Source organism: Palaemon carinicauda, chromosome 9 (assembly GCF_036898095.1).
Source record: "Palaemon carinicauda isolate YSFRI2023 chromosome 9, ASM3689809v2, whole genome shotgun sequence".
Classification (NCBI taxonomy): Eukaryota; Metazoa; Arthropoda; class Malacostraca; order Decapoda; family Palaemonidae; genus Palaemon; species Palaemon carinicauda.
This window is the reverse complement of record NC_090733.1, coordinates 46,876,357-46,888,820: the sequence shown is the minus strand read 5'-3', so window position 1 is coordinate 46,888,820 and position 12,464 is coordinate 46,876,357. Positions and strand designations below refer to the sequence as shown.

The 12,464-nt window shown below is 38.2% G+C and overlaps 1 protein-coding gene across 1 annotated transcript; it reads right to left on the bottom strand.

Annotated features, from left to right (window-relative positions):
- Positions 1-2,724: 2,724 nt before the first annotated feature.
- On the bottom strand, positions 2,725-3,189 carry LOC137646380 (craniofacial development protein 2-like). The gene has a single exon (XM_068379483.1). The coding sequence runs from the start codon at positions 3,187-3,189 to the stop codon at positions 2,725-2,727; it is 465 nt and encodes a 154-aa protein (XP_068235584.1).
- Between the last annotated feature and the right edge of the window lie 9,275 nt (positions 3,190-12,464).

Below are 12,464 nucleotides of genomic sequence, written 5' to 3'. Positions count from 1 at the left end.
AGATATTTAAATGTGGATACTGCTTCCAGTTGTGATCCTCCAAAATCCATATCTCCCACTAGAATTGGTGTTCTTGAAACCTCCATTATCTTAGTTTTTGCATTGTTTATTTTCAGGCCTGTGCGTTGTGCCTTGTTTTCAAACTGTGCGTATGTTACTTTGATGCTAAGTAGATGTTCTCCACAAAGGTTCGCATCATCGGCATGTCCCAGTCTGTCTATAATGTTATTATCTAGTGGGATGGGTAATCTGGTTAGAGGAGTATTTTGCATTATCCATTCCAGTACTAACTTAAATAATAGTGTTGATAGAGCACATCCCTGCTTTAGCCCTCCATGGATGTTAAAGGCCTCTGTCAATATTCCCCCAACCTTGATCCTGCACGTCTTATTCTGGTAGCACATTTGGACCAGATTTATCAATTCCATTGGGCTTTGTAAGAACTTCAGTATGTTCCATAATGATGATCGATGCACAATGTCATAGGCTTGCTTGAAATATATGAATAGATGGTAAGAGTTTTTGTTGAACTCCCAATATTTCTCTAGAGCTTGCCTTATGGTGAAAATTTGGTCAGCTGTAGTTTGGTTTGGTCTAAAACTTGCATGATAGTCACCTATTATATCTTCACAATAAACTCGTAATCGTTTGTAAAATATATTTGCAAGGATTTTGTAACCAACTGGGAGTATGCAAATACTACACATATAGTGTGATCTTCTTTTTTTATGTAGTACTGCCGGAATCCCTTCCTCCAGGTCTGATGACATTACTTCATTATCCCATATGCTATTCATTAAGCTAATAATCTTATCATGAAGAGCCTGGCCCCCGGGCTTGATTAGATCTGCAACTATAATATCAATCCCAGCTGCTTTATTATTCTCAAGTTTTCTTATAGCATCTGTCATTTCCTCTCGGGTTGGTGCCTCCACATCATCGATATTTCCCTCCATCTCCATTTCATCCACTGGGTTATGAGGTGGAGGCCGATTGAAAAGTTCCTTAATCCTGGGTTGGTTAAGTTCTAAAGCGGGTACGCCATTACCAATGTGGTACCATAAATGAGACCTCAACTTTCGGACAATATAACTTCCTTATTAATAAATATATTTCAAATCGTTAAGTTTCTTATTCAACAATATTCATTCCTCAATATTATGTTAGGAGTAAATTAAAAACTAATCATTTTAACTATTTAATTTGGACAATTTAGAAAAATAAGTATATAAAAGTATAACTATATAGAAAATAATCTGTAAAAAATATTTACATTTTACATAAGTAACTTTGGCGAATTACATAATAAGTTTAATGGCATGGCAGCCTTCATGCCAATTTTCAAGGTCCTAGGCTGAAAAACACCAAATCTGTGACAGGGATGAAAATGGGAACTGGCGTGGCACTCGATGAAGGCACTGGGGTGGCACTCGTTGAAGGCACTGGCTTGGCACTTGTTGAAGACAGTGGGGTAGCACTTGAAAAAGGCACTGGGGTGGCACTTGAAAAAGGCACTGGGTTGGCAACACTCTATTAGAACTGATTGATGGTACACTGGTGGAGATGGGGACCTTCCCTGACGGGCTCCTGAAGGGGGTCAAGGTCATGGGACGGTCATCTATATCGTGGTCGTCACCATCATCGCATGGTACAGGCATCTTAACCTTCTTCATAGGGAATTGTATCCTCTTTCTGCTTTGAAAATTAGAAGAAAAGTGAAATGGAGGCTCACTTTCCGAAGAGGTGCTAGATGGGGTCAAATAGGAAAGTGCTGAGTGGGAAAAACTGCTTACACTTCCCTGGTCGATGGTGTCCACCTAGGGCACGTCACCATATTTCTGATAAAAACATTTGTCATCAGCACACTCAATATTATCAAAATCACTAAGAGATTCCAAAATCTCGTCGAGTCTTTTCTCAGAAGGGAATTTCTTCTGCATTTTGCCAACCTGAAAGGTTGGATTTTTTTTCTTTTTAGCTTTCCCCCTATATACTTGAACATCCGGCACCCTGGCACAAAGATGGCAACATCACTGCATAGCGACCCTATTCGCCAATGTTCAGTGAAAATCTCTTTAACCTTCATTAATATCACTCTGAGATACTTAGCGAAATGTAAAAGCATACGAAGAGCTACATCTCTGCGAGTATCTGAAGCTCCAACTTGTGCATCCTACCCCTGTTGTATTATAACAAAGTCTTATGCGGCGCACCTCGAGAACGACGCCACAGACAAAGCAACAGGATGAAATCAGGGAAAAATTGCTTGGCGCCTGCGCCAAGTTCCAAATTTTGGGCCTGTTAACTTACCTAGGGTTAAAGTTTTCTATCCACCTCCTTTGTATTTCTTTTCCAATAATTATGTTACCTTCTTTACTTTTGATTAAGTTCATTCTTGTCTGGAATCCATTTCTCATCCTATTAATTCCCTAAAATTGCCTTCTCGTTTTCCTTGCTCTATACTTTCTTCAATTTCTCTAAGTTCCTCTCTTACCTTCTCTCTTTTCTTTCTTCTGTTTCTGCTTGTTGCTAAATTTCTAAACACTCTTAAATCCTCTTCTTATCAATGTTAGCCCTGTCTTCTATCCATTCCACCCTATAGCGTTTTCATCTTTCAGCAGCACTTCTACACTCATCGTCAAACCAATTATACCTTCTATGTGCATTGATACATGGTCCTAAAGATTCCATAGCAGTTTTAATCACTACTGACTTTATTGTCTCCTAGTCCGATTTTATTTCCTCTTCTTCCAGTAGTCCAAATCTATTTTGTACATTTATAGCATAGGCATTTCTTACGTCTGTCTCTTCTAGTTTTTCTATATTTGGTTTGATGGTTTTTATTGTTGTCGATCTTTTACTTTTTAATTTAACTCTGAGCTTTTCAACCACTAACATATGGCCAGAGTCACAATCTGCACCTCTGAAAGCCCTAGTATCAAACAGAGCTGTTCTAAATTTCTTTTTAATCATTATATGGTCAATTTGATTTATAGTGTTAGTATCAGGTGAAATCAAAGTTCCTTTATGAGAGTCCTTATGGGGAAAAATAGTACCTCCGATGACCATAGAGTTTTGTAGTGCAAATGTTGCCCTTCTAATCCAGTTATCATTGCTTTCTTGATGAAGATTCTGGTGGCCGATAAAGCCTTGGAAAGCATTTACCTCTTTACCAACTTTTGCATTCATATCACCTAAAATTAACAATACATCCTGCTGTGATATTTAGTCTATTTCAGTTTGTACATGATCGTACCTTTCATCTTTCTCATTATCATCTGTTATCTCTGTGAGTGCATGTAAGCATAGAATCGTTATGTTAAACCACTTTCCTTTTAGTGACTAATTAGTCTATATATATATATATATATATATATATATATATATATATATATATATATATATATATATATATATATATGTATATATATATATATACATATATATATATATATATATATATATATATATATATATATATATATATATATATATATATATATATATATATAGGGTATGAACATTGGTAGTGGAGAGAAGTGTTCACAGTAGAAGATAAATTTTACTATGGTGTACGACATTAACAGTACACTGTTATAAACCTGTAATTATACTGATGTTGGCCGTATGCCAGTAATATAAAGGCGATCGCAATTTTTACCCTACTTAGTTATCTTTTACGGGTTAACAACCATATTATTCTCCTTAGTGTAAATATATCCTTTTAGAAAACTGTAAATGACTGGAAACGATAAATTTCAAGATTTGAAGACTACTGGCGCCATAAAAGCGTTGATTATGAGAAAAAGTAGGCTGATCTGTTATCTATTCCAACAGCTACTGGTCGGAGTTGTGGTAGGGGGACGGGCGCTGCATCGGTGGTTAAAAATCATGATACATCCGGTCTACCACCCACATAGTCCGCCTCACGTAGTCTTAACACTTTAATGATTTGATATAATTCAACTTCCTTCCGTGTGTCCTCTGCCTGTTATTCCAGTTATCACATTAAGTCCTAACACGCAGTAACGTAAGACTTTTTTAAAAATGTTTTAATTCAAGCAAACTGAATTTCAATTACCCAGAATTCAAGTGCAGAAATTAATGAATCGCTTCTCCTTAGTGGCAAATACATACAAAAAATAAATAAATAAATAAGCTACTAATACAGAATAACATGTCTATTACCCTCGTTTCTATTTATGACTATTTTATATTAGCTCAGCACGCTACAAATTGCACGTTTTTTACAGAAAAATTTTAATTTGCTTTTTCGTTAAGTTAATTAATCAGTAATGGTTTGCACATTTGTGTATTGAAAAATCTTTGAGCTATGTTGGGAATGGTTTCGGTGAAATTTTACAACAAACAAAAAGAATCAAAATCGTATGTGAAAATGAAAGAAGTATTCAATGAAAGTGAAAACTTTCCAAACACCGCACCCCCAGATTAACCTCAAGTGTTACAGCTATCTCAATTGTTTATCTTTCGCTATGTCCCTCGGTAAGGGATCTTGATACTACTGGAGTTAAAATCCTCAAGAGATTGAGTGAACTTTCATCACCCTTTCATTAACACATCAATACATACTGTAAGCTCAAATAGTCTGCATATGTTTTATAACTCAACTTAGAAGGAAAAAAAAAACAGTTTGCTTGTGAACTTTAATGAAATTTTTCATCTCTTTGTTTCAGTTTGTGCACCAGACTATTTGTTTATGAGCTGCCTATAAACTACGTGAATATAACTGATATGAATTCCTGATGGTATACATAAATGCAGGTACGTTTTTCATGATACTAAATGATAAAAAAACAAACCATTAACATAACAATGAAAAATTTGTTATAAAGTGAACATGGATATCCATATTACAATAACATCCAGTTTATACTTTCTATGCCCATTATTGGACTTCATCTTATTTACATATTTAGGAGCAACTCCATAATAACGCAGGACTCTCAGCAAAATTGGCTGGTGCACACTATCAGGGCTTTTTTATAATTAGAAAATGCCATAAAAAATGGATTTCTATATTGTACACATTACAGTTCAACGGTTCTAGGTAAATTGACTCCCGGTAAATTTACTCCCGTTAATTAGACTACCGGTCAATTTGACTTCCATTAATTTCACTCCCGCTATCTGAAAAAAGAAATTCTGGTAGGTCTCAATTTTGTGACTATAGCATTTGCCACCTAAAAAAATAATGATAGTAAATCTAATTAAATAAAATAAAATAAAAAAAGATTATCATTTACCTTCTCAAAAAAATATAGTAAAAAGAAAACAAAATTTAGGAAACAGTAAACAAGTAAATAGTACATAATATTAGTAGTAGAATTGCTTGTTTACATGCACACTAATTAGTTTACATGCAATCTAATTACTTGACTTACACTATCGCTATATGGAGATATATTTCTACCTCTTTGTAGTTTGTTTTTCCACTCCAAGTTTTACTAAGGTTTACATCTTACCTCCTTGGTTATTACTTTAAAGGAAATATATAGTCAATATGCCTAAAGTTTTTAACACTAAGCAGGAAGGAAGGAAACTTGTGGATGACATGAACTATATATATTAGAAATATAAACAAAAGGCCAACGGATCCCAGACTCACTGGAAATGTGAAATCAAGTCCTGCAAAACTCGAGTCCACACCATGACACATGACGAAGATAATGATATAATCAAGAACGTCGGTGAACATTATCACAGTTCGTGCGCTTCTAAACCAAAAGTGCGTAAAACTTTAGCTGAACTGAAATCACAGGCATCTGCCTGCAAGGAATCTTCTCTTTCATTAATTTCGTCTGTTTGTGAAAAGCTTGAGGAAAATGAAATGGCTCTTAGTCCCTCAACTATGCGCATAAGTCTTAATATAAGGAACTGGTGTCAAGCAACAATAAGTGCTCATCCAATCCCTCAGACTCGAGATGGTTACGAGATGCCTGATGAATACAAGTTCCTTGATAGTGGTAAACTTTTCTTGCAGTTTGATAGTGGTGAATCTGATGAAGATAGACTATTTATGTTCGCAACAATTAATGGTCTCGATGACTTAGTTAATGTAAAACACTGGGCTTGTGACGGAACATTCAAGTGCTTCCCATCTCTATTCTATCAGTTATACACGCTGCATATTCAAATGGCTTCACTCAGTGTTCCACGATTATTTTCATTGCTGCCAAACAATAGGCAAGGATCTTAAAACCTCCTTTTTAACCAGGTTAAGGAATTATGGTCAGGAATAAACCCCGTAACCATCATGATAAATTATTAATAGCTTCAAATGTGTTTTTCCTAGTGCTTCCGTTTCATGCCGTCTTTTTCATTTATCTCAAAATGTTTACAGAAAAGGGTGTGAAATTGGCTTCAAAGATAGGTACCATTATAAAGATGAGTTCATAATTAAAATAAGATGTTTTCCATCGTTAGCATTTCTTCCTCTTAATGATGTAATTGATGGATTCGAAGAACTTATTGACGATGACGATCATCCTCAAGAACTAGTGTCTTATTTTGAAATATTGTATATAGGATGTTTGCGAGGTAGGGGAATTAGACAACGCAGAACGCCTCCTTTGTTTCCTTTCCTATAGATAGTTGGAATGTACACTTAAAAACAAATAACCACTTAGAGGGCTATCACAATACCCTGCAAAGCTCTTTAAGTTTTACCCATCCAAATATTTGGAAGTTAATTACTGTCTTAAAAAAGGAAGAGCACTTGGCCCAAATGAAAAAGATTCAATTTGATTGTGGCGAGATTTGTGAGAAAAAGAAGATGTATAAACGTATAAACACACGACTGCAGACAATCATTGAGCCATACAGCGACCTAAATAAAGTGTAGTTTTTAACAGCGATAGCTAAAAAGTTGCATCATTACTAAATTTTTTAATCTTCAATGATTTTGATTTTTGTATTATTGAGAGTTAATATTTAGGGCCAAGTTGAATTTTTCAGCCAGGCAGGAAACTTGACTTCGAGCTGTAAAACTTTGCTGCGCGTAAATTTTCTTCTAACCGGCTTGTTATGAAGTAATTCTCGTCAAGAGGAGAGCTAATTGGTCCTTCCTTCATGGGAGTGCACTTCAAACCAGACCGGATTACTGCTGCCTACTATACGGTTGTGAAGAGCATGGGGAAGCTTTGCCAAGTCGTAATTTATCCCTATACACTTCGACACAACACTTACAATCTACTAAGTTTGGTGCATTGCTTTATGATAATCTTGATATTCTGTGTGTCATGAAGATTTACGTAAACATCACTACATAGCTCCTGCGTAGTACATCCCGACATCTTGAAAAATGATAGTTCGTGATCATAGAACACATATCCAGAAATATACTAGACACTAGGTCCTCTTCAACAACAATAGCCCCATATGAATTTCCATTCAAATGCTAGGAAATATATTTTTTTTTATTATGAAAAACAAAATACACCTCCAAAAGATTTGTTTCGGTCTTTTCATGATTATGATTGTTAATGTGCTCTTTATTTTCCCTCCATTACATTCTATCTAAAGTACATTTCAATTCACCAGAAACGGGATAATTTGTCATTAACAAATTAGCCCTTGGACAATTTGCTGTAAGACTATTCATCGTTAAAAATTTGTTGTATGGATATTTTACCGCAAACACATTTTACTAATAAGCATGAAACTCCTATTTCCAATACTTGCTGAAATGCGAAATTAAATACAGAAAAGTTGGTAATATTTTTAAATGCGTTGTTGATTGCCGAAATAAAGTCCATTACTCCGACCTTTTACATTATTTGTCTTTATTATAAATTGAGACTAAAGACCTTACGTTATTTAGCTGTGTATTAAACTCTTATGATGCACTACACTATTACGGGCACCTGAGGTTCTGATAAGCTCGTACATGACTAATTTCATTTATAGACAAGAGAGAAAATAGGGAGTAGCAAGATTTACTGAAAGTGTTTTGATAGGAAGTGTAAAGCAAGGGTTCACACATTACTGAATAATAGTGATACTTTATTGTAAAATTATAAGTGATTGACTCCCTTTTATGCCATAACAAGTGACATTAGAAGATGGATGAAAAATGGGGAAACATGTTACTTTATGATAGTGGGATGGACGATGTCAATAGAAAGTGGATTTTTGGGATCGAGCCAGCTTTCTACCTGGGATATTTCTGCGAGTGATATACTAGAGAATTTTACATGTAGAGGTATCATGGAGTTCTTACCTCCGGAGTGAGTATCACGAGAGATATCGTGTATACACCAGGGATGTGTTTAAAACAACGCACTGCTATCCTTCCCCAAATAGAGTTAACCTTATCTCAAAGGATATAGGATAGGATTAGATACATGGATGCTTCAGCTTCTTTCTCATCAACAAAGTTACATATGCTTTTTTTTTTGTGTGTTGGAAAATTTTGTGCCTAAATCTCGTTTTTATTCAATGTGCATGCATTTTATCACTTGCGGCCAGCGTGCGGTCGGCGCCGGTGTCTTGTGTGTTCAATTCGCTCAGAAATGCTTCATTTTTTTTGTCATATTATTGTAAGAATGTGTTTTTATTTTTATTTTATTTTATTTTACAATTGTGGTGTGATTATGGGCTAATCCCCCTCTTTTACTATTGTCTGCATATACATATTTGATCAGTGTTGACTTAGGCTAACTGTACCCTGGCTGGCAACCATGTTTGTTTAATATGTACTAGTGCACCATCCTCTTCTTTCACTGCAGTCCTGAAGGTCCTTATGGTAGCATTGGATAGTGTTTTACTGTCGTCCTAGGGTGACTGTTTTTCACTTTTCCACTTAGCCTGCATATTTGGCCAGGTGGAGTGGGTCTTGGGAAATGGGTTCATGTGTCTACTTTTGCCCATACATTAGAACTCTTTACATTATTCTAATGCTGACAGGTAGATCTCCCTTTGTGCCGCCTTACCCATACTTAGGCCTCATTGCTGCATACCCCTTAGAACACCATTCTCATTCTAAGGCTTCAGTTAGGATTTCCTACCCTACTGCCTCATCAATTTCTAAGTCTCCTTTCCTTCCTCCTAAGAACCCCCTTGTGCTTGCTGTGGGACTTACCTGCTGTTGAACCTGGTTCCCCTCCCAGTCCTGTTCCTTGGCGACTGAAGTATCTTTTATTGCTATATATGTGGACGGGATAGCTTGAAGGCCATGTAGTCTGGCCCTAGGTAGATGAAATTTTATTCCTTCCCTGGTTTAATTCTCTCTGCCACCTTGGAGACAATTCTTGAGTGCTGTAGTTGCCACTTTCCCCTTCTGGATAGGCCACACCCTTTACTGTCCTAGGAACTACAGTTACTTTTGTCTAGTCTATTTGCCCTAGTGTTTGAGTTGTTCCTCATCTGTTAGGCTGGCTAGGCTTACCTGTACAGTGTTTCCTATGGCCTAACCCTATCCAGGCAGAAAACTGGTATCCCTTGGGGGGTTCTCTGCTGACTTAGTAGTTACCTAGTCTATTATTGCAGCTTCTCATCCTGGGCTATGTACCTCTTGCTGTGGAGTCTTGACTCCTTTGCCCGGTCAGTTTATCCTGAAAGAAGTGGCCTGTTCTGTCCTTCCCTCCAGTCTTGTCAGCTTCAGTTCTTATAGTTTAGGATGTGTGTGGGCTATAGGTGGTTCCCCTCGGCTGCCTTAGCTACAGCCTTAGGCTAGTCATTTCCGCCCCCTATTTCCTCTTCCGTATCTGGGGAACATTATTCACTGGAATAAGTTGATTGAATCCCGCCTGGTTGTCAAGATATCCCTTGAATTCTCAATTCCCGGCATCCTGGCTATTTTGTATGTCTCATTATCTTAAAGGGCTACTCCCCCGCATCTGGATTTAATGGTATAAACTAGATCCTTGGCAGGTATATTTATCTACTGCCTTCCTTTTCCTGTGCCTTTTCCCCTACTTGTGTACTATTTCTTTAAAGGATCGTCCCCCTTTTTCTTGATGAATGGTCAATGCCGCTGCCGCGTTGTGTTGACATTCCTTGCTGTAGTGAAAGATCAGATCATGAAGCCATGGTTGCTAGGCATAGGTGCCGCCTTAGATACGGCTCCTGCCACCTCAGGGAGCTGCTGCTAGCTTAGGCAGGGAGATATGTAAATTTGCTACCTTAGGTAGTCTAATAGACTGGCTTTGGGGGAAAAAGTTCCCACTAATGTGACCCTTTTTCTCCCTATTCTACCACACTGCTTTAAGAGTCTTTATAGGCCAGTCATTTTATGGATATACCCATCACAAATTGCAATAGTAATGAAACTTGTCATTTTTGCTTCTTTTGACCCATGTAATAACATAGTAAAAGTCAAGGAAATTCGAGGTATTGGAACACATTCATTTCGAGCAACCACTTTTTGAAAGTTATGCACGAAAATACGCTAATAGAAATGGCATAACATTTTTTGTTATAACAGTGCTTTTGTTATTTCTTTCACATTTCTCAAAAGATGTCAAACATTTTTATTAATAAATAAATAAATTAAGATAATTAACGTCTAATAGCCTTGTTTTTTTTCTTTTTAGGTTAACCAGTAGCATGGACGATTGCGTTTTCTGCAGCGAGTCTCTTGGCAACGGCGAACAAACCACGAAATTAGGTGCCAAGGGGTGTGATAGAATAAACAAGGCAAATGACCTACGGCAGGCTGATATCAGTGTTGCACCTGGACAAGTTGTACACACCAGATGCAGGAAGGACTTCTGCTCCCAACTGTCTATTGAGCGAGACATCAGAAAACGCGGATATGACTGTACTGGTGGTTTCAGCGGCACTGTGCGTGCGCGTCGATCTGCCAGTTCTGCGTTTCACTACAGCGAACACTGTTTGTTCTGTGGAACGCCAGACAAGTACCAGGGCAGACAAAAAACGCATAAATTTATACCAGTCCGAACAATGGACTTCCAGAGGAAGGTTACAGAGAGCTGTGTTGAACGCAATGATGCATGGTCAGAGACAGTAAAGGCTCGAGTAGAATTCGTCCAGGACTTGCATGCCGCTGACGCAGTCTATCACAATATATGTAGCATAAACTTCAGAACTGGGAAGCAGATTCCACACCAGTTCCTTACAGTGCCAAGCAAGCGATCTAAGTATGGTAGACCGGCTGATGACACACGGTATTATGCATTCATAAAAGTCGCAGAGTACCTCAAAGCCAATGACGAGGAACAGACAACGATACCGGATCTCATAAGAAAAATGGGGGAATTTCTTCTTGGAACTGATTGCACACCTTATGGATTCACCTACATGAAGGAATGTATCCAAAAGCACTTTGGTCAGGATATCACCATCGCAGAAATAAATGGCAAAGAGAATGTTGTGACCTTTCGCCACAGGGCCTCTGCGATCATTCATGAATTCCATCAAAGGCCAAAGGAGACATCATATGAAGCTGAGAAGATGAGACTGATTAAGACGGCAGCATAACTGATCAAAAGTGATGTGAAATCCGTACAACAGTCGATAGATATGTACCCATGTACAACTGAAATGTCCTCAACAAAAGAAGCCATGTCCTTCCTACCTGAATCACTAAAACTCCTTCTTCAAACACTCTTTGTGGGCCGAGATGCTGATAGAAAAGTCGGTTCTCTAGGGCAAGCTATCATGCAGGCAATTCGGCCCCGAGTGCTGCTGGCACCCTTACAGATAGGACTGGGTGTACAGATGCACCATCATTTTGCATCAAAGTTCTTGATCGACACGCTCCATGCCCACGGATATTGCAGTTCTTATCGTGAGATACAAAGGTATGAACGGAGTGCAGCAGTTGTACTAGGGACAGACATACCAAACTACCGGCCAGAGCAGTTCATCCAATATATGGCGGACAATGTCGATCACAACATCCGTACAATAGATGGCCTCAATACATTCCACGGGATGGGAATGATTGCGTCTGTCACTCCGGGTACCAGGACATCAACAAGAGTGCCACGTGTGTCTGTGACACTGAAGGATGTTGTAGCTGTGGGCCGAATAAACATCCAACATCTGACAACACCTTGCGATGGGCTAGATACTCTGAGGTATGAGGTTCTACAAGATGAGATGGAAAAGGACAGATCTACCAACCTTGACCTCCTCTGGAAGCTGTCCCTCACATTACGCTCACCAAGACCAGCATGGTCTGGCATGATGCAAGCCATGCACACTAGTGTACATCCAGGTCAGTCTACAGTCTTCCTGCTTCCCATGATCGACATGAACAGCAGTGATCCAACTTGCATCTATTCAACAATGACATTTCTATCTGAGCACGCCAAACAGTACAACGCAAAGGTCATCATCACATTTGACCAACCACTTTGGTGGAAGGCGCTTACCATCATCGAAAGTCAATCGGAGGGCAGTGACTAGCGTAAAATTGTACTGCGCATGGGGGGCTTCCACACGTTGATGAGCTTCTTGGGGAGTAATGGAGATATCAT

Bases quoted from the DNA above. Each gene is read 5' to 3' on its own strand.
- LOC137646380 (XM_068379483.1), bottom strand. From the start codon at position 3,189: ATGAATGCAAAAGTTGGTAAAGAGGTAAATGCTTTCCAAGGCTTTATC.